General features: G+C 27.9%; 1 protein-coding gene across 3 annotated transcripts in view; it reads left to right on the top strand.

Annotated features, from left to right (window-relative positions):
* The window catches only part of LOC107455936 (histone-lysine N-methyltransferase SETD2), a 41006-nt gene that overhangs the window by 6866 nt on the left and 10539 nt on the right, over positions 1–23601 (top strand). For all 3 annotated transcript variants that reach the window (XM_087167858.1, XM_087167860.1, XM_087167862.1), the window contains exons 4-17: positions 1815–1943; positions 3515–3566; positions 4363–4439; positions 4641–4842; positions 6169–6266; positions 7652–7811; positions 7940–8071; positions 12743–12847; positions 13377–13859; positions 16405–16579; positions 17392–17446; positions 17551–17624; positions 18042–18262; positions 18983–19342. In XM_087167858.1, coding sequence (XP_087023984.1) covers positions 1815–1943; positions 3515–3566; positions 4363–4439; positions 4641–4842; positions 6169–6266; positions 7652–7811; positions 7940–8071; positions 12743–12847; positions 13377–13859; positions 16405–16579; positions 17392–17446; positions 17551–17624; positions 18042–18262; positions 18983–19342 — 2323 coding nt within the window. The remainder of the gene's footprint in view (positions 1–1814; positions 1944–3514; positions 3567–4362; positions 4440–4640; positions 4843–6168; positions 6267–7651; positions 7812–7939; positions 8072–12742; positions 12848–13376; positions 13860–16404; positions 16580–17391; positions 17447–17550; positions 17625–18041; positions 18263–18982; positions 19343–23601) is intronic.

The following is a 23601-nucleotide window of genomic DNA, read 5'->3' as shown; positions in this document are numbered from 1 at the left end:
AGTCATGAAATTTCCCATTTGTTAAATGATATGTTTTAAAACTCAATTAAACTTTTTTGCATGATTTGTAGCTTGATTTTCTTGGATAACTGTTTTGTTATAGAAAGAAGTTAATGTAATGTGGAGCAATTCCTTTTCACCGAAATCTAATTAAAATGCTAGAGAAGCAATTGACAGTTAACTACCTATTTTCATATTATTGCCAGAATGTGTTAAAGTTTATTGATGATTGAGGCTTAATGTTATAGGAAAATATAATGTATCAATAGTAGTACTTCAAAAGAGAAAGATATTCCAGGTTTTGTATCATATCTACATTGTCAGTCACATTTCTTTCTCATATGTACACTTTTCTTTCTTTTTTTTTTAAAAAAAAAAAGGTAAAGAAAAAATTACAATTTTCCATTTTAAAAAATGATAAATAAAACTATATTTAGTGTAGGGGTTATGTGTAGGTTTTTTCTCCTCCTATATTTTATTAATTTACAAAGAATCAAAACATAGTACAGTAGGGAACCGATTATCCGGAACGATCAGGACCATCGCTATTCCGGATAACTGATTTTTCCGGTTTTCTGAATCGCTACAAAAAGCCGTTTTTTTTATTGTTAAACCCAACTAAAAAAAATTATGTTTGGAAATAATCTTAAAAAGAAGAAAAAAACAAAGTAATACACTAATGATTATTTCCAAAATGATGGTAAGGTAAACATCTTTCCAAAAAGAAAGAAAAATCCTAAAATCTTATGCAGAAAAGTAAAAAAAAAAAATTTTAAGCAATGGCGGGAAAATTTACGAATTTCGTTCCGGTTTTCTGATTTCCGGATAACGGGTTCTGTACTGTATAAGTTGTTTTTCCCATGTTTCATAGATAAAATGATATTTTTTGGAAACAGATTTTATCCCTATTGCCTTTCTAAGTGATACTTTTTTGTCTTTTATTTTCTGTTTTGGACAAAAATGAAAGAAATATTTAGTCCTAATTCTTTTTAAAAATTGCTTTTTCCAAAAATTGTTTCATCCTTTACATTATTTTTGTCCCTTTAACTACTCATTGCTTCTAGTGGTCCTGCTTCTTAAGTTACTTTACATTTTCCTTATTCTGAAATGTTATAGCAATTGTTGAGAATGAATTATTCGGAGATTCTTTACAAGGGTCTGTTTAGAAGAAATTTTGGTCCGTTAATGGACTCTTCTCAAAATATCTTTTCATGAAAACGGACCCTTCACAAATTTGTTTATCTTCATTATTGTTTTGTTAATTGAATAAACCCTTCCCAGGTGTAAAAAAGAAAGATGGATGTAAACAAATTAAGTTTTGTCTTCAGACGCGCTTCTTCCATTATTCTTCCAAAATGAATATTCTGCGTTCAGCAGTATAGGCTAAATACCAAATATTTGTATGTTGCATCTCTAATTTAGAAGTAGCAATTGCTGTTTATTTTTTAAAATTGTAATTTTTTTTTTCATTATAATTTTATAGTGTTGGATACAGGACCCTATTTGCACAAATTCATAAAAGCAGGACCCAGGTTGAAAGAATGTGACTTAATGTTTATTTTATATTCACAAATTACAAGTAATTTTTTCACAATTTTACAAAAACCTGACCTTTCACAAAATGTCTGAATGACCCCCTGCTTTATTTGGAACCTTTGTTTGCTGGAAGCAAACACCTGATAGAGTTAATAATAATAAGTGCTGTATTTTATATGTTTTGTTATTAAAATAGATGTAGATTATTAACTTATATTTATTATCACTGTTATTTTTCTTGGCGAATTTTCTACATCTTTATTGAAAACCTATTGTAGGAAAAAGTCTAAAAGTAAAAAGCAAGTACGAAGAATGATTTGTGATTGTACGCTATCCAAAGAAGAACTTGAGAGGGACGTACTTGGCTGTAAGGAGGAATGCTTAAATAGACTTCTTATGATTGAATGGCAAGTATAGAGTTTATGCTGGTATTATATTAATTTAGAGTTATATTTTAGTTTTAATGATGCTTAATAATTAACATGACTGAGATGCATTTTATAAAAACTGCAAAACAACACACTCTTTGGAGATTATCCAGAAATAAGTTGCTCTTTGCTAAATATTTGTTTTAACCATTATCATTATATATGATTCTGTTTTTAACTACTCTGTTACTAGGATATTTTTTCTTTGATCCTTTCCTTTTCCAACCTTTTTCTATGATCTTAAAGTTAAAAGGAAAAACTTAAAACTGATGTATCATACTACTAATTTTTTTTTTTTTTAATTGTGCATTCTAAGTAATATTGAAAAGTATATAAATCAAATTGTAATGTATATAAATTGTTTAAAATGTTGATAAATCAAAGGTTTCTTAGGATATATATATGTTGTAACTTCATTCAGAAAGTGCATAAGCATGCATTCAAACTTAAATTTATTTCCATGACCTATTATAATCTTTGGATGTTTTTTATTAATATTTTTTTCCTGACACTAATTCAAGCTAAATTATATTTTGATATTTTTTAATTATTAAAAAAATATATAATAGATGCTTTAAAGAAATCTTAGATTATTGAAATTATATTTATACTTAAATGTGAAATGCTAAAAAAGTAGCTTTATTTATTTTTTTCCCCCATTCATATTCAAAAATTTATCTGTAATTGATTTTGTAGTTAAAAGAAATTTATGATAAAGAATTTATTTTATATCTAAAGAACTGTAAATTTGAAACATTATTGTCTGGAGGTGAGCTGTGTTTGAAAGATTTTACCTTAAATACATGGGAAAAAACACTAGTATTTCATGCTGTATTTCTAGTAACACTAGTATTTCATAGCCATAAATTATTAAAATGCTAAGTATACTATTTTTCACTTAAATTGATACAAAATAATGAAAAAAAAATATGTATGAAAATTCTGCTTCAAATACATTTGTGGGGAATCTGCCTAAGAATGATTTACAAAGTGTTTTATAAAAAGCTCTAATTTCTGTACTCCCTGGTTAGAAAATAAAGTTGTGATGGTCATTCGAAATAAATTTTAATTGTTCGATTCCAAAATGTATGGGAATCTATATAAATTGAATGCTTTTGTGGATAGTCTGTTTTCTCAAAAAAATTTAATTTCAACCCTCAGAAATGGTGCAAGAATCTTTGTATTTAAAAATTAGTAATTTATATAGATTTAGGTGTCTTCAAGACACAGGTTGCTTAAAAAATTTATTTAAATTTAAAAATGGGGACAAAATTTGATATTATGACCATAACAGTTGTAGCAATTTCTGTTAATTAAAAATAATATATCGTAAAAAATTCTGAGAATAATTTTTGTTCTATGAACTTTGAAGTACCAAACTATTTTAATTACTATACTTCTGGGAACCTTTTTTGCATCATGGCAAACATTTTGCTACCCGAACCTATTTTATTGATAATATTGATCGTTTTTATATTGTGTTTAAAAAAGAGTGTTACTAGTGTTTACGAAATAACTTATAAATTCTACTTTCTTTTTTTCAATTTTAGTGGCTACCGATGTCCTATAGGTGAGGCTTGTTCCAATAAAAAGTTCCAAAAGGTGAGATTTTAGTTACAGTTTTTATTTTTCTGATGAATCTAATGTTATAGGCTTTCTTACAGACTTATTTCTGATTTCAATTAAGTAAAAATTTCATATACTTTGCGTATGTTTGAAAAGTTGATAAGGTCTTGTTAATGCTAAAAGAGTCCTCAAAATATTTTATTTTTTTAGTTTATTTCATTATTAGTTCATATATATATATTTAAATTTTTTGTCTCTATGTACTATAAGAGCACAACTAATGAAGTTAGTTATACAACTTTAATTATTGCAGGGTATTTTCTCAATTTCTCTAACTTTTGCATACTTTAACAATATTTCTCTGACATATTTATTTTCATTATTTAAATGGTATGATTTGCCAAAAATACTCACAAATAGAAAAAAAAAATATGTATGGAGCGCATTTTGTACTTAAATTATATTTTTAAAAAATGAAATGTAAGTAAAAATTCATCATTGTCCGATGTCCCCAACACACATTTCTGAACTTTTAAATAATTTATGGCATGAAAGTGTAAATAAAATAAATTCATACATATAGTATGACTGTCTGTAAACATAAGAAAAACTGCAGTAGCTGAGAGTGAAACAGAATAAAATCCACGTGCTAATACTTAGCGTGTGGTTTCTAGAAATAACCATTTAATTGAAGAGCAGTTTGCAATACTCTGGAATTTTATATTGAGAATAATATTGTTTAAGTTTTTTTTTTATTTCGTTTTACAATTGGTTATTGCTTAACAGAAATTTAAAAAATAATGTATTATTAATCTTTAATTTCTTTTTTCAGAAACAAAACGCTAAAGTAGAAATTTTTAAAGCAGAATTAAAAGGTTGGGGATTAAGAGCTTTAGAGCCATTATCTACGTAAGTATCTTTTAATGCAACTGAAATTGTACTCTTCCTGTTTATCAAATTTTCATATGTTACTTACGGATGTTCTTATTTATTTTTTAGTTTAATTTTATCTTATTTCATAAATTGATTTGTTATAAATTAGTATAAAAATCCTTATTTTTATGGAAGCAATTTCCAACAACTTAGTTAATTAATTTTCTGTCTTTTTAGTGGTGATTTTTTGCTGGAATTTGTGGGAGAAGTGTTAAACCACAAAGAATATAGACAACGAGCGAAGCAGTATGCTAAGGATAAAAATGTTCATTGCTATTTTATGGCTCTAAAAACTGATGAAATCCTAGATGCCACCGTTAAAGGAAATTATTCTCGATTTATTAACCACAGCTGTGATCCAAACTGTGAAACACAGAAGGTATGGTAAATTGAACTTTAATTTTCTTTTTCTACTGAAATAATTTTTTTTTTTTAATCTTTGATTAACTATCTTATTTTCAATGTGATGTAAAATAATATTTACTTACTATCACTTTAACATAACTAAATTGACATGTTTCTGCAAAAATTGCATAAAATCTACACTTGACTTACACTTATGATTCCCAAGTAAATAAAAATTTATTCATGAAGTATATATACAGTTGGACTTCTATTTAACAAACTTCCATTTTGCGAATTTCTCTATTTTGCGAATTTTTTCGAGGAACCGAAAACATTTTGGAAATTTCTTCGTAAAATAACTTCCACATAGCGAAGTGAATTTTCTATTTAACGAAGTTTTCTTTGAGATCCTTTTTCCCTATTTCCCAAAATATTTCAGAACATTTCAAACTTGTTATATGCATTTTATGGGGGAAATGACCTTGAATTAATTTTTGAAACCACTTTTAGATAAAGCAGTGAAATCCCTTTCCCTTTTTGTTTGCATTTCAAACGAAAAATATAAAATTAACGGATTTTATCGGTGGCAATTAAACTTATGAACGCATGTGGTAATGTATGCTTAAAATTACTTCTATAATAAATGTAGCTATAATTTTATACATAAATTTAGTTGAAAATTTATGTAACATGATAGACTAACACTGCTGTTTTGATCTATTCTTGCTTTTCATGCAGATTTCTTGTATGGTTAAGATTTATAAGAAAATAAATAGTAGATACTAGTTTACTAGATAAAGGTGTATCAATTGCTATTTTAATTAGGTCTAGTGCTTATGAGTTTAAAACCTGTTTTGTGTCGTTTAAGTATTTCAAAACGTGATTTTCTATTTAACGAATTTTCCATATAACGAACTTATTATCGGGATTTAGCGACTTCTTTAAATAGAGGTTCGACTGTAGATAATTTATTTGAAATAAATCTAAGAGAATTAAATTGCTTCCATGCAAAGCCTCTATACTTTAAAAAAGACACAGAAACTTTTACTTTTTAAAAATTTTAAATAAACAAATGAAAATATTAGGAAGCATTTTATTTAACTTACATTTTGATTAACTTCATTTTATTCATTACTAAAATTTACCACTCTTTTTTGTAGTGGACTGTCAATGGGGAATTATTAAGAAGTATTTTATTTAACTCACTTTTTGATTAACTTCATTTTATTCATTTATAAAGTTTACCACTCTTTTTTGTAGTGGACTGTCAATGGGGAATTATTAAGAAGTATTTTATTTAACTCACATTTTGATTAACTTCATTTTATTCATTAATAAAGTTTACCACTCTTTTTTGTAGTGGACTGTCAATGGGGAATTACGAGTTGGTGTATTTACTAAACGCCCAATTGCTGTTGGGGAGGAGTTCACTTTAGATTACCAATTTCAAAGATATGGGTAAATATATTTCTATTTTATTAAGCTTGTTTTTTGTCTTAACCACTAATTTCAAGTACATGCATAGATATTTTTGTTAACTGCTGCACTTTAAGAACTCATTTTACTTTTAAGAATTCAATGTTTTTATTATTTTGTCTTGTACACAACTCTCTATTGAAAAATCAAAAGCATTTTTTAGAAAAAGTAAGTACTGTTTTGTAAAACTTAAGTTTTTGATATTGTGGTTCTACTGAAAATAAAAGGTAAGTTTTTTTCCCCCTTTTTTTTTTTTTTTGCAAACAAGATTTCAATAGTTAGAATGTTTCATTAATGTTCAAGTTCATTGTATTTGACAAATAATCATTTGAAATTAATTTTAGTTTGTTTTGGTTTGAGTTGCATTTTAATTAACATTTATATTATTTAATGTAGCAAGAATAAACTATTTTTTTTATGTAATTTTTTGTTCATAAAAATTATTAAGCTGTATTTTATAAATACAACTTTTATTCCTCAGTCATATAAAAAATTGAAGATTAAATTTATTCATTTTCTTTAAGTATATTTGGAACTGGTAAATTTGGTAATTATTTTGTTTATTCTTTTTATACTCTTGAATATATAAAGCCCCTTGTTTATCTCACTAGTCGTGCATCTTGTCCTTAGTATCAGATCTTACTTCTTTCTATCTAGAAATTTCTACTCATTTTAATATACATAAAAAAAATTATACACTGTCAGATAGATCTGGCCCACCCTCTTTTTTTTTTTCCATCTGGACCACAGGTAAGTACAATAGTATGCTAAAAGCAGATTTTTAAGATTTGCTCAGTCAATTTTATTTATTTTCAAAAAGTTTGTATTTGATTTTTTATGTAGGGTATATATTTGATGTATTTTTTAAAAACATTTTTTGTATTTATTTTTGATCCCAGAATTTTTTTTTTTTTATGTATTGAAGTTAAATTTATTAGTTCAATTATATAATAGCGAAATACTACATAGTTTACAAAACATTAATTGATATTCTCTGTTTTATTTTTTCTCTTTTTAATATTTGTAAATAAAAGCCTTTTTTTTTTAAGTTAAATTAAAAGCTTGGCACATTTTTACATGCTTTATTTCAATTGCAAATTAATCTTTAGTTTCCTTCAGATTAGAGTGAATATACTTAAGAGTTCAGTTTTTTCATTGTCATGCTAAATACATTGATCATAAAAATAAACAACCTTACATATTCATATTATCAAGGAACATTTAATTGTACAATTGAACTTGTAGTTTCAAACTATATCCTTTATCATGTGTCCTGCTGCTGAGGGTAATCACATTTTGATGTTTTTTCTAGTTACTATATTTTTTTAAGAAAAATATTTTTAACAAACCTTTTTTTTCTTTTAAAGTCGTGAGGCTCAAAAATGTCTTTGTGGATCATACAACTGTTGTGGCTATATTGGTGGGGATAAACAAATTTCTATTGATGCTTATGGTACTAGTAAATCTGGAACCAAAAATAAGAAGAAAGGTTATGAAGAAAAGAGAAGAGACTGGGAAGATATGACAGTAAGTCTTTGCTTTTTCTGTAATGATTTGACTTAAAAATAATCTTACTTTTATTATTTATTTATTTTTTCTTAAGTAAGATATGATGAAAAAAGCCAAAGCCACTTTACATTATATTTTTGTTTCAGTTGGAAGAAGAAATTGAAAAGTTAAATGGCTTCAAGGGTCTAAGGAACAGGGAAGAAACATTAAAATTTGCTCGATTAATGGTGCGAGCTGATGAGAATGCTACTCGGCACCAATTGCTCGACATAATTATTGTGAGTATATTTTAAACAATCTTTTTTCCCTCTGAACCGTGTTTCAAAATTTTTATCCCATGTCTAACTTTAATATATCAGTATTTTCAAACTGATATTTACATTTTAATTTAACAATTAAAATATATTAATTTCTAAAAGAAATAATTTTAGAACAAGCTTAAAAATATTCAACTACCAATCAAAACACTATCACTGATTGTTATTAAATATATGTATTTAATTTTTATTTATTCAATACTACTTTTATAGATAAAACTTTGCAAAAATAAAATTGATGCAAAAAATAAAAAGCACAAATACCTTAAATTATTTCATTTTTTATTGTTTCATGAGGCTTTTTCTAAATTTTAAAATAAAATTGTGTATATAAATTTGAATAGAATTGTTTGAAACATAAATGTCAACTGAAATCTTAAAACAAGATATGTTTCCAATTTGGAAATCTTATGGTCAGAGGAATTTTTTAATTAGAAGATTATTAAAAAGCTATTTATTACATTAATCAGAATTTAGAAAGTCTAGAATTATAAATAAATGTGATATTGTCTTATAGATTATTTATCGTGTAAACAAGTTTAAATTTGATTTTAGTACTTGTAAATACATTTTAGTTTAGTTTCTGTTAAGCAATTTACATATTAAAAAACATTTGTAAAATGCACTTAATGCACAGGGGCTAATGCAGCGTAGGCCAAATTCAAGCTCTTCACCCTCGCCTTTTGCAATGTCTTAGTAAATAACATAATTATTAATTGCTTTTATCAACAATCTTATTGGAAGAATTTTAAAATAAAGGCAATTTATCCTTAATTTATATATTGTATTATTCCATCTTGTATATCGTATTGAAGTAATTTAAAATTTGCTATGGCTCTGCTTTTGTTGAAAAGAAAGCTCATTACCACTTGCTTTTAATAATTTTTAAGTCTAGGTTTACTTCCAAAAAAAAAATTTATAAAAATATGTAGTCATTTTATTTGTATTTTGTTTAAAATTAAATATGCACTAAAAGAACAGTAATATTGTCAACAGCTATCTATTAACTCGCACGGAATAATACCCCGAACGCGTGTATAATTTAATTGCATTTTAAAATTGCTTGTTTATGAAAAGTTAATCGGTAATTAAGAATTGTGTGTTTAACATTGGTTAATTGATTCTTTCCTTTTTTAAAAATAAGTTCAAAATGAAACTTAAAATATAGCAATAACTTTCAACTAAATTATTTACCTTATATGATTATGAGTAACTGGCAATGTATAAAAATACTGTGTGCACTAAAATGGAAACTATATTAGCTGTTGCTGCAGTAGTCTTTTTAAAAAAATACAGTGCCGACAGCATATTAAAATCACCTTTGTTTTGAGGACATTTGATTTTATAAACCACACTTAGAGAGAAAGAGATTTCAATGTGAAACTTAAAGAACACATTAAAAGTTAAATTACATTTTTGTTTTAACTTTTTTAATTTACATTTAGCATTTTTATAAATTATATTCTTACATTTTTTTAATTTACGAAAGCATTTTTAAATATTTTGCTTAACTATGTTTGATAATTAGACATTTCAACATTGTCTATTAGTTTGTAAGAGTTTTTGTAGCTTTCAATATTACCTCTTTGCTTTAAAAGGCATCATAGAACATTTCATACTTTTCTGACCTCTATTGAAGAGTATAAAAGACAAGAAATTTTCATAGAAGAGTGTGAATATGTTCGAATAACATAACTAAATTTATCACTATTCTTTTTACTTTTATGCTAGCTTTATCTTTTTTTGATAATCACTTGTCATATTTAATTTTATATTACTATTCATCTTCCGAGGCTGACTCCTTGGCATTTTGATTCACCAAAATTGTATAATTTATTATGTCTTTTTCAACTTCACATAGTCAGATTTCTCTCCTGGTGTTTGTAAATTACCATCTATTGAAAAAAGTTTCATCCATTTCTACTTTGTTGATGATAATTTTCTCTGTGAAGCTATCAGCCTCGTCGGCAATGTTTAGTCCAAACTTTTTTAATTAGTTTGATCTTGTTTCGGACAAAACAATATCCCAAGCTCTGTCAATTGTAGGCATGGTTAAAGAATTCAAACAGGATAAACAAAATTTAGGATTAACAATGTTGTTTTTGTGAGAGTCATTGTCTCTGATTATTCGTTAAAAAATACTTTTTTGATTATAAAACTTGAAATATCTTATTCTATTAATCAAGGAGTTGGATTATTGATGTAATTTTTGGAGGCAAAAACGCCAACTTTATGTTTCTCAAACGTAACTCCTCTTCAGCCGGATGTGCTAAACAATTCTCCAAAAATAGAACATTTTTTTTTATTTTTCAAATCCTTATCCCATGCAAGATGGAATTCTTTAAAGATATTTTGTGTCATCCACATGTTATAGCTATGTGCATAATTAACTGGTAAGTTGTTTACTTTAAAGCAACAAGGCTTTTTGTTCTTTCCTACCACAAAAAGAGATTATTTTTCTCTTAAATTTCTTGTCATATTACATCTAAGCAGCACTGTTATACTTTTTTCCCCGTTGATTTGTTTTTAAACAATTATGTATATTCTGGAAATTCACAGAAAAATAATCTTGTTTCATAAGTATTAAATATGTGTTCAGATCTGTAGTCTTAAACAGGGTTCCCACAGTACTTGAATTGTTGGAAAAAATCAGGGCCCCAAAAAGTGCTTGAATTCTGTGATAGGGTCCTTGAAAAGTTTTTTATTTTCTGGAAGTAATTTTAAAAATAATATTTCTACAAAAGAAACATGGTAAAAAAGGGGGGGAACTTCTTGCAAAATAATAGAAATGTCATTCACTCCTCTTCGTTTCACAGTTTTCTTTATTGGACAGTAGAAGGTCTGCTAAGTTTATCTAATTTTCTAGTCTGGTCTAAATTTGGAAGAAGCTCTTTATTTACCCCTCTCATCTGATTAGATTACAAAATACAAGTATTTTATGGGAAAACCAATAGTAAAAGGAAAACAAACGAAACCATGTCTAGTATTAGCTTTGTTTTAACCATGTGTAGCATGCACTAATTTTAAAACATATGCAACTTTTGGAACTTTTTATTTTATTTGCTAACGTGTCAAGATAAGTTTTATTCCAATGCGAAGAAAATGGAAGGGGCTTGCCTAAGTTTTGATGTGTGCAATTTGTGATGCTATCAAATGTGAAATGATAAAGAAATTTACTCTTAACGCAATTTTCGAAAAGCTCCAATGAGTACATTCTTATGGGTGAAATAGAAATACATATTTTTTGCCTCCTACGTAGATCCTTGAAAATTGGGTGAGAACCCTGTTAAAGCAATGTTGGCCATTCATCCTTTATCTGGTCCTTGGCATACTTAGAATCAGCATCTCGCTTTTTGTCATGCATTTTAGATAAATAATGTTGTTGCTGTCCTTATATCAAGTTAAGCATCCATCTGTTACTTTAAAGTCAGACTCTCCTAACAGATTAGCAAATTCCTGCGCTTTCTGAAATAAAAAAGGGACATTTAAAGTTCGCCAGCATTTTTGAACCATTCCAGCAAAGCCATTCTTTTAATTTCATCAGAAATTTTTTGCCTCTGTTTTAGAATGTTAAACAAAGCAGTAGGTGAAATCCTTAATTTAAATACTGCTTCACGTTGACGATATTTAGGAAATTAATCGTAGTTGCCGTTTAGGCATGTTGCAAAGCAAAGTTTATATGATGTATGCATGTTGACTAAGATATCTGCTTATTTTCTTAGAAAAGAACTAGTATTTTTTAAATTATTGTTTAAGTTTGTAACTTATTTTTCTAACTAAAAATGCAAACTTTCTATTAATACAATGTACCAGAAACACTGTTTTTTAAAGCTTTCTTCCAAAAGGAAAAGAAACTAGAAATTGGATAAAACAGTTGAAAATCTAAAAAACTTATCTAAAATAAGGTCTTAAATAATCATTTCATTTTTGAAATTGCAACTAATTTATGTCAAAACTTAGTTCTGAATTTAAAGTTTTTTAAGACTAAATATCTAATTTTATTTAAAAAGTTAATTTTTATCTACAATTTTTGTTTGTGTTTCGTTATTGTTAGTTTAAAATTTTGTATAGGTTTATGAAAAAAGATTCCTATAGGAGCTTATTTATTCTTGTTTCCAAAACTCCACAATTTTTTCATGTTTAAAACTTAGTATATATTGTAAATTTATAAATTCCGTATTAACCTTTAGAAGGTATAATAAATTATAAAATTCAATTTTTACTTTGATGGAAAAAACAATTGTTCAGAGCACTATTGCCTGCATCAGTAAAGTAAAGGCAGAATTGAAAAACGGTGCATTTGTAAAGGCAGTGGTGTGGTGGTTTTGTGACTGTGTGCCAGATAGCTACCAATAGCTGTAATTTGGTGGGAAATGATTTTATTTTTTGCCCTTTTTTTTTAATCTGATAATTTATAAATTTGTTCAATAGTTGAATTATATTGAAGTAGATGTAATACATAATTTTAGTCAGCATATTTTCTTTAAATTATTAATTTAATAATTTTATTAATCTTGTAACTTTTCTTTCAATTTTAATATTAAATACAATAAATGTTTCTTTAATATGAATTAAGGTTTCTAGACAGACAATTAGCAAATATAAAGTCTTTTCAACATTAATTTATTGCAGAAAACGGAAGAACAAGCTTGTTTGCGGCTGTTTTTGGATTATCATGGACTGCCTCTTCTTTGGAGTTGGATGACAGATGTTGTGGACTTGGATTTGAAAACAAAAGTGAGAATAAAAGATTTTATTTATAGAAGCTACTTTATTTATACAATGCTACTTTTATTTATAGAAGTATTCTAATAACTTGTGAAGTTTTTTTTCCCAAATAATTTTTGATTATTTATTTTCTCAAAAAAGTATTCAAGAAAAATCTCCCATTAAAACAGAAGATATCTTATATACCAATGTATATACAATGTACCTATATGCCAATTGTTCGAAATTCTTTACATTTTGGAAAACTTAATATGTGCATTGCATCTCAGTGATATTTTATATTCTATATTTTTTAATAATTTTATTCAATCTATTTAAAACATAATTTCACCAATGAAAATTATTTTTGTACAAAAAAATCATTTATGTTTAGAAAACATATGGTCCCTATTTGCAGATTCAAGTACCTTTCTTTCTCTCTTTTTAATTGGGATTTTTTTTCCCCTTCCTTTGGATTCAAAAAATCTGTTCTGTAAATTTCAAACTTAAGGAAATTATATTTGTCTCTCTAATTTGTCACTTCCATCTTTTCCTTTAGATCCTTCAAGTGTTGCAACTACTTCCTATTCCCAACAAGACTATGCTTCTTGACAGCAAAGTTATGAGCATTGTAGAAAAATGGGTGCAAGAATGTGATGTGGTGAAAAAAGACAATTCCTTGACAAATTTCTCTTCTGAAGGAAATTCTGAATTTTTCACCAAAAAAATGAAATTCTCTGATTTTTCTGACAGTGAGACTGACAGCAGTGGTTCTCAGCATGCAACAGACAGTTCTGAAAATAAATCATCCTCTACTAAAACGAATTTTTCAGTTTCGGACATAAGCTTACCTCCTCCTGCTGAAGGAGATAACAAAAAATTTGATCTTTCACCATCCGATATACCATTGCCCGATACTTTACCTGAAACCAAGCAAAACTTAAGTTCGAAAACAAATGCTGCTGTTGAAAACACAGATACGCTTAGAAAAGATGTCTCCTCCATAGGATCAGAACTATTGTGTACTTGGAAGAATTTAAAAGTGAGTTTTGAAAAGTTTAATAATCATGTTGACTTTCTTTATAATTCAGTGCTAATTTTTCATAATTTATTTCGAACTGATTGACAAAAATATTTAGAATTATTTCGTGAAAAAATGAATTCTCAATTTACTTCTTTTTTATATATTTGAATTTGTTAAATATTTTATCAATTTTATCTTTATTTTATTTTTAAAAAAAATTTGACAAATCCAAATCATTTGTGATTATAAATTTAAGTTTTTCATGAATTATCTTCTATATATATATAGTTTAATTTTCATCATAATTATTTATCAGAATTTCATTTATTTATATTCTGCAATAAACCATAGTAATCAAACAACGGGCTTTGGTAAACAAACATCCTATGATTGCATTCTTTTTTATTATTATTTTTTTGGCGTTATTATTTTTATTCAAATTTCATTCATTTATGTTATAGTCCTACATTTGATAGTCAAACAACTAGCGGTATTCTAAACTAATTATATATATTTTTATATTGTTTTTTTCTATTTTTTATCATTAATTTTATTTATTTATATTATTCACATAAATCTGATAATCGAACAACTAGGATATGTAGTTTTCCTGGTGAGAAATATTTTGTCTTGATTTTCAATTTTTTCCTTCTAATATTCTTTATTTTTTATGTCTTCAGAACATTCAATTGTCTACAAATATGAATTTTAAAATAATCATTTTGAAGGATCAAAACATTTGCATTTTCTAACCAAAATCTTTTTATTTTTATTAATAATAATAGTTGTAAAAATTGCGAAATTCGTGTTAACTGAAACTTATGATCCATCCACTGATTGTATACCTTGTCCTGGCTTATAGCCCTATGTACAAGATTCATTGGTTCTACGAAGTCTATCACTGTATAAATATCTTTAATATAGTGTTTGCGCTATCAATAAGGAATAATGTGTCTAGAATAATTTATTAATGAATTACATATTTAATGTTTATTTGTATGTTCTTATTTTGTTAATAAAATATATCAACTTTCTAGTTGTCTTTGTTATTCTGTACAGTTCTACAATTTAAACCATTTTTTAATTATTAAAAGATTTTTTAAAAGAAAAATTTCCTACATAACTATAAATTGCTTTATAATTGTTTTAAAATTGACAACTTGAAACAAAAATGAGGCCTTTTAATTTGGGAATTTTTTTAAAGGTACTACTAGATGCTTTGCTTTGATACGGTAATTTCTTCATTGTACCAATTACTGAAGGATTTTTTTTTTCTAGTTCAAAATAACTAAAGCTCTAGACATTTTATAAGAAAAAAAACACCTTCCTCCTTTTTCCACCTAGATCTTCAATCAATTTGGTTATTTATCAATATTGAAAATTCCTTCTGATTAATTATTAAAACGTAATTTGCAATTAAAAGGAAATATTATTATATTAACTAAAACGTCAAATTGAAAACTTCTCTTGTGAAATTTTTTGAGGCTGATTTTAATAGTTTTCATTCTAATTCACATTTTAAAACCATTTATTTTTTAAATACAGATTGCCATATTTTTTAATGTTTTTAGGTTTTAAAAAAATTACCGTGTGGGATTTTTTTTCAGCAAAAACAAAATGCTGAACGAAGTAGATTCTATGATACTTCTCTCTTTTATCAATGAAATATCAAAATAAGACACTCTTGTTATTTAACAAAAAATGCAATGTTCAAGAAATTCATTATTTCAATTAATTTGACTCATAGATCAAGTGAAAATAAATTCTTTGTTTGATGCCCTATGAAGGCCTTTATATAAATAAATTTTAAAGAAACAGTTTTCCAAAAAATTAGTTATAATGACTTATGTACAATTGTATAGACTTTTAAATTGTGTGTATTATCATGAATAGGTACTTCTTAAAATAACTTTTATAAGTATTCCTTTTAACTTAATTATTGCACTTACAATAAAAGTTTATATTTCAAATATTTTGATGTGGAAATTTTGAGAGTTTTTAGGCTATTTGTCTTATGTTTGCTAGTAAAATTAATTCTAAATGTAACACTTTATTTTCTTTTTCTTTGTAACACATTGAAATAGTATTTGGTTAGCATTGAGAAATAATTTCTCTTCATAGAATTCTAAATTAACTATAAATTTTGTTTACTTGCTTTATATGGAAAGATCTATCCAAAGCTTATAAAAATAAAACTTGTTAAAAAATAAATTAATTAAAATGAGTTCTTGCATAATGAGATACAAAATTTGTATAATTACACATTATAATTATTTTATCTTGCATCGAATATCAGATTGTCTAAGTAACATAAAAACATAGTTAAAGTACTAAACAGCTTTATTTGTGGTGAGAGAAACTTAACTAAAACTTATAACAAATATGTCACTAAAATGAGAAGATCGTGTATTTGCAATTTTCAAACCATAAGGTAGTTGTCTAGTTCTAAAAAAAAAAAAAAAATTATAATTAAATTGGTACACCAATTTAAAAAAATTTTATAAATTGTGTGTTTTCAAAAATATTTAAGCAACTTTAATGTTTTGTATTATTTGTTTGCCAGGAAGTATTTCGCATTCCTCGCTTGGAGCAACAAAAACGAAGGAAAGAAGATGAGCGAGAAGCTGATCATGGTGTTATGTCTCGTGTTCAAGCTGAAATAAAAAAACCAGAGATTGAAATTACTGGAAATCAAATACAAGTTGTGATAGCTGGAAAGACATCTAACAACATGAAAAGTGAGTGAATATTATATTGACCTAGTTCATCATTTATAGTATTTTTTTTTTATCTCAATTGTTAAGAAATAATTTGCATTATTGAAAAACTTTTAATAACAAGTAAGAATTCATTTGTAAACTTACGTTGTTTAGTCTAACTAAAATATTCTGGTTAACCAATGTCAATGAAACCTTGGCTGTAGGTTAGATTGACCTTTTAAAAAAATCTGGATACTAGATAAGACAAGAGAATATATAAGAACACAAAAAAAGAATGAAATTGATGTCCAATCTATTTTCATCAACCGCATAATAATTAGCTCCACCATTTCATTCAGGGTTTTTTGATCTATGACAGCAACATGGCCTTCAAGTCTTTTCATTTATGATATGTTTCCATCCTCTTCCTTACATGCCTCTCTCTCCAGTTTTTGCGAATTTAATAATTACCTTTTCCTATTCTTACTCCTGCACTAATGTGGTGCAGAGAAATTTTTAGGTACCTCTGTTGTTTTCAACAACTCCTTTTAAGTGCATTAATATCCTTTCTCTAACATTAAAAAAAAAACTTGCTATCAGTCAAAATGTATGCTCATTTCTCCCTTATACTATGTATACCTAGTTTAAATCCCAAGCTTTTATTGTAGCTAGTCATGTTAGTCTTTGGTTTTTTCAAATGTTAACACATTTGGCTGTATTCGAATTTTCTAATGTCTTAATTGGAAATTGCCCTATGTACAATTTCTCAAAATCTGTTTGAAATAGTTAGCTCAACCAGCTTATATAATAGAAATTATTTATCAATAGTTAGCTTTATTATATTTTTCCAGGGTTCGATTTCGACAATCCTGATTTAAGCTTCAAGCATGATCACCACCATCGCAAGTAAGAAACCTTCCCTTTAATTTAAAAAAGAATTTTCTTAAATCTCTTTTTTTTCCCCATTTAAAAAGTATGTTTGCAGTAATGTTTTTTTTTTCCCTCTCCAGAAGCTTACCAAAACTGCCATGTGTAAATAAACCAATTAGAAGAGCTGAAGAAATACCACAGAACTTGGAGGAAGGTAAATAATTTGTTATTTATTTCAGCTTTTTAAAATAAAATATAGTTGATGGATGTTGGCTTTGTAAAGACAAGGAGTTTGGTTAAAAAACATATTAGCTATAAATATGGAACATTAAGTCTTTTAAAAATAAAAAAAAGTATTTAATAGATATCTTGTTGTTTTTTTCTAAACATTAATATTGCATATTTTTCCAAATAAGTGTAACATGATATTCCAGTCTTTTATTCAGCTTTATGTACTAAGCTTATTAAAAACTACTCTGACCCTTTTTTATTGTAAATAAAAAAAACTGGTACTTATAGTATAAATTAATATTTTTAAATCTTGTTTAAAAATACGGTTTCTTTTAATTTTGCACTTTTCTTACTTCATAGTATCAAGAGAAAAAAAATTTTTGTTTTTTTTCCTTTTTAGATCCACTTTTAGATGTGGAATCTCCAATATTGTCTATTGTTGCTTCTAGTCCCATTCCTCAGCATTCTACCAAACCAAATCTTCTTCCAATTCCAACATACTTGAATCAGCCACCTGTAAATTTTCCACCTCCTGTCTTACCAACTACTGCTCAACCTCCACCGATTAAAAGCTCACCAACAATGTTTCCTCAACAAATCATTTATCCACAAGCGCCACAGGTAATATCTTTATTAATGGAATATATTTTTTTTTACATAAAATGTACATCTGCAAGTGAAATCTATGGTATATAAATTTATATCAATTTCTATTAATCTTGATATTGATTTTTTGCACTTAAAATTTTCAAGATTTTTCACTTTAGTGTCAAAATCACCCCTGAGTTTAGTTTTTAAAGTTATGACCTTTTATTGTTGATTTCAAGTTTTGCATTTGCCCCGCCCAAAACTATTTCAGCTATTCAAAAAGTAAAGATGTGCGCACGGTTACTTAACTTGTTTATCCATAGAAAATATTCTGTGTTAAAAAAACGTTTTTGTTTCTTATCTCATTTAATACTCACCCAAAAATTTGGTTTATAGCGTATACATCATTTTACATTATTCTAAATTGTTTAATTTTGAATGGCAAAAATGTGAACAAAGCTGGTCAAATAGCTCTTGAAAATTTGAAAAGACAAGTTTTTTATATTTCTTTACTTAAAATCTAACTATTCAATTAATTTTGCTCATTCATTTTTTCGTATGATTTGTGACTCATTAATCATGATTGTTCATTAATTGCTAATTAAGCATGGCTAATTGATCATTATGAAATAGAGATTTATTTACGTGTCCCTATTAGTTTTACTTAAAGGTCTCGTTTTTGATAATGTCTTTAAATAGTTGACATATTCTATTTATTCTTATTCATTGATTAAATATTTTGTTTGTTTACAGGTTAACTTTCTGAATACTGCTGTTCCACCACCGACTATCACACATCCAACAAATATGCCACCGCCATCTACATTACTGCCAAAACAACATCCACCTCCTCCTCTATTACCACAATCTCTTACAAGTATTCCTCCACCCATTCAATCTGTTGCTCCACCATCTCTCCCACCACCAATTAGTACTAATTATATATTGCCACCAAATGTTCCTCCACCCTCTCAGTTTGTACCTAATCAAACAATTCCAGTATCTGGCTATCCACCTGGACCCAATCCTCTAAATCAAAACCAGTCCTTCTATTATGTTCAACAACCTCCTACTGTGTCATCTGCACCATTAGAAGGAAATTATCCAGAAAGTGTAAGATTATTTTTGATTGTTTTAAGTACTATTTGGGGCCGATATTATGCTACTTGGAGCTGTTTTAATATGTACTATATATTAATGTACGTGTCATAATATCTACTATTTGCTCGTGGTAAACATGCTTTTTACAACCTAGTGAATGGGATAAGTAAGAGAGAAAAAAAATTTGATTATTGTAATTGAGTTGATCTCAAGCAATAGAATTATGTCAAAGAATACTGAACATTGTTAATATTCATTTTGAGAGGACGAAACTCTAAAAATATGTTTTACTTAATCTAATAACGGAAAACCATCGAGAAGAGCAACAAAAACAATAATTAAAAAACTGGAATTTTTTAAGTTAATTTATTGTGTCCTCATATCTCTTTCAATTTTGTGCATGATTGTGTAACGTTGATCATTGCTGATTTATTGATAATTTAGTTTTGTCTCAACCCACAAAAAGGACGAGTATTCGGCCAATATCAATAATAATAAACTGAAAAAGTTGCCTAAGCACACAATAATATTTATTTTCAATGCGACTTTGCTTAGGAAAAAAAATTTATTCATTACCAGGGAAGTGTGTCGGAAACACAAACTAATGTGAGCCAGAAACAAAACAAATTATGTGTTGAAGTTATTTAAGAGTTATTTTTCCTTTTTAATTTTTGATTTGTAAAAATATATAGATTCCTCCTTAATCTATGGAAGCTGCTGTTTCAAGTTTTTTTATATTCACCAATTTTTTTTTCTTCCTGCGCCTTGCCAAGCAAGTGATTTTCTAGAGTAGTTTGTTGACTATTTGTTGCCAAGTAACTTAGCCGGTTCTTCCATCTAAAAATTACTCAATTGTCACTGAGTAGGTTCTTCTATTTAGTATCTTGAATTAATATATTTTGCAATATAAATGAATGATATATATTTAAATGAGACTAAACAGGAACTTTTGCCAAGAATTCTCAAGTTTTTTTCAAAATGTCATTTAGTTGGTTCTTTTACTAAGCTCTTCATTTATGAGCATAACAATACTAAATATTAGATAAATATTTATTTTGGTGAAAAAGTTAAACATATTTTCTCTTTTAGTTTTAAATATTTTTATTTAAACCGAAGTTTGGATTTTTACCCCTGTTATTACCTCCTTCCTTCCCCTTGTCTCAAACTGTCGCAATTTCATGAATCCCTTCCCCTCCAAACGTTATATCTTTTATGGATAGCCCCTTTATGTACTATATTATTTAATGAATAGTGTTGTACATAGCTCTTAACAAAAAAATCCAAGTTAGCTGTATTAAATATACCAGAAAACTACTAGATTTTGCTAATTTATACTCATATGCAATCAATGTTTCTACCACCTTTTTACACTGGAATTGTAGGGCTCAACAACTTCCGAAATCTAATTGTGACTTTCTCAATATCCATTTGTGATTCCAGCTTGCTTTGCTGTTTATCTTAAAGTGTTGTTAGTCCAAAAAATGTTGGCAAGACTCATAATATCAGCTTTTTTGTAGTATGGCAGTTATTTAATGGAAAATCTGACATGTTTTCAAATCAAGCAATTAAAGTACACTGGTTATCATAAATTAAGGAAAATTCACAAAAATCGCGATAACTCAAGAAATTACACATGGAATTTTATGAAACTTACCCACAATATACAACACATAGTAAGGTATTAAACAACATAAAAAGAAATTATCAGACATTAATAGTAGTATAGAAATTAGCACATGTATAAAATAAACAAATTGGAAGTATCGGTTTGCAATAGAAAAAGTACCTTTAATATGGAATATGATTGCCTCTAGAAGCAATACAGCACAAACAGCGATGTGTGATGCTTTCAATTATGCGGTCTATCAGTTCAATAGGAAGTGAGAGCCATTGCTCTTGTAAAGCAGTTGCAAGCGTGGCAAGGGTCTGAGGGGGCGGATTGATGGCAGATACACGCCTCCCTAGAGCATCCCAAACGTGCTCGATAGGATTCAAGTCCGGGGATCGAGCTGGCCACTCCATGCGAGTAATTGTTTCCTGTTGAAGATAATCATCAACAATGCGAGCTCTGTGTGGTCTTGCATTATCGTCCTGTAACAGGAAGCAATCACCAATTGCCCCGGCATATGGGCGCACATAAGCATCAAGGATGTTGTCTCGATAAACCTGAGCATTCACGGTTCCCCTTGGAAAGACATGGAGGTATGTGCGCCCTCCTAAGGATATGCCTCCCCAAACACAGACACTGCCTCTTCCGTATGCATCTCTTTCACGGATGTTTGATGGATGATAACGGGTCCCAGGTTCTCTCCATATCAAATAACGTCTACTGTCACTTTCTAGACTAAACCTGGACTCATCCGTAAAGAGAACAGGCCTCCATTGATCTGACGTCCAGTGGACATGTTGTCGGGCCCACTGCAAACGGTCTCTCCTATGGCGTGATGTGAGCGGCACGCAAATGGCTGGTCGTCTCGCATACAGACCACCTTCGTGGAGCCTTCTGCGCACAGTTGACGTTGACACCAACCTTCCGGTGGCTGCAGCAAGAGAGGATCTAAGATGTGTCGGAGTAGCGGTTCTATTCCTGCGTGCACTTAATGTCAAATATCGGTCATCGGCACTGGTCGTAACAGTTGGCCGTCCTTGACTGAACCTCCTAGATGCCGAATCTGTGGTTTGAAATTGCCTCCAAAGTCTATGAACCACAGATGGACTCACATTTAGCCATCTGGCCACTTCTGATTGACTCTGCCCTGCCTCTAGTCTCCCGATGGCTCTCCATCGTAGTTCTTCAGGCAAATGATGCCTAGAGGTCATTATTACGAATTGGCTATCTCAGATTTTCAATGTCGCAATCACAGTAAAATTTGTGTGCTTTCTCTCAAACTTGGACTTTTATGCTCCAGGCAGATGACGTAAGCCGAGTGCAGCGCCACTAATTTGCATATTGCAATTTTACTCAGCTACTCTTAGTGGACAACATATGCAAATTTTGCACGGTTTGGCTTACTTTTGAAAGAGTTATCGCTATTTTTGTGATTTTTCCTTAATTTATGATAACCAGTGTAGTTTGAAATTTCATAAAACAGCGATTTTTTTTATTGTTTTAATGATTATCGTTGTTTAAGTTTGCCATAATATAGCCATTTCTGCATTTTGTGCCTTTTTACTCCATGTGTAAACACCTCATTCACTAAAATCTGGCTTTATGTGTTCCTTAATTAATTTAATAATTTGCAAATTTTTTTTATTATTTGTATTTTTAATTGATGCTTGAATCTTTTTAAATGATAAAAAAAAAAAAAAAAATTTTGATTTCTTTGTAGGCATTAATTTTTTTTAACATGTTTGTAAATGTAAGGTCACCAAAAATTTTTGATAAATATTTTAGCTTTTAATGTGTTAATGATGTAAAGCATAATTGCTTACAATTATTAGTCATATAGGGCTTTTTTTTTTTTTTTTTTCTTTTTTTTTTTTTTTTTTTGTTGCTTATAGTGCTGCCAAGGAGCGATAATTTTTCTGAGTGTCATTTCTTCACTTCAAAAGCACTGTAGTTTACCAAAAGTAAAAACCCTTAGAGCCTCTAATTTTTTAATTAAAATTTTAAATTCTCTAATTTTGTGATTAAAGTTTTAAAAGTTGGCATTAGTATTATATAAAACAGAAATTCTGAGAAAAGTAAGTTAGCAATAGCATAAGACTCTAGCTAATTTTAAATTCCATATTTTTATTATTAGAGAAATTTATTTTTCAGGACTCTGATCTAGCATTATTGCTTGTATCAAGTAAATAAATAAAGGTTTTCACTTAGAAGTCTTAAAAGTAATTTTCCAGTTGAAAATTGGTATTTAATGCTACTATTCAAATTTAAGAAAATGGATTGTTTCAATGATTTATTTAGATAATTTTTGTTAAATAAAACTCTGTCTAAATGTTGTCTTCATTTATCGACTTGGGCAATTAGGATTAAAAATGCAAATTATTTTTAGACCTATAACTTAGTTTGAAATTTACATATTGTTTAACATCAGTCAATTCTAACTGATGAATTGATTAATAGCATCAGCATAATATTATTTAATTAAAATTTGCTTACCTGAGTAATAATCAACGTTTTTACATAAAAATAATAGTTTTTTAAGATGTTGTTACAGCAAAGCGCAGAACTCATTGCTAAAAACTTTTTTTTTTGTTTTCAAAATTAGCCAATTAAAATTTTTTATATAACATAAAATCTGTGCTGAGAAAATGATTTTAACTAAATG

This window comes from Parasteatoda tepidariorum, chromosome 1 (genome assembly GCF_982258835.1).
Source record: "Parasteatoda tepidariorum strain Cologne lab strain chromosome 1, Ptep-v5.0, whole genome shotgun sequence".
NCBI classification, from domain to species: Eukaryota; Metazoa; Arthropoda; class Arachnida; order Araneae; family Theridiidae; genus Parasteatoda; species Parasteatoda tepidariorum.
This window is presented reverse-complemented; position numbering and strand designations above follow the sequence as displayed.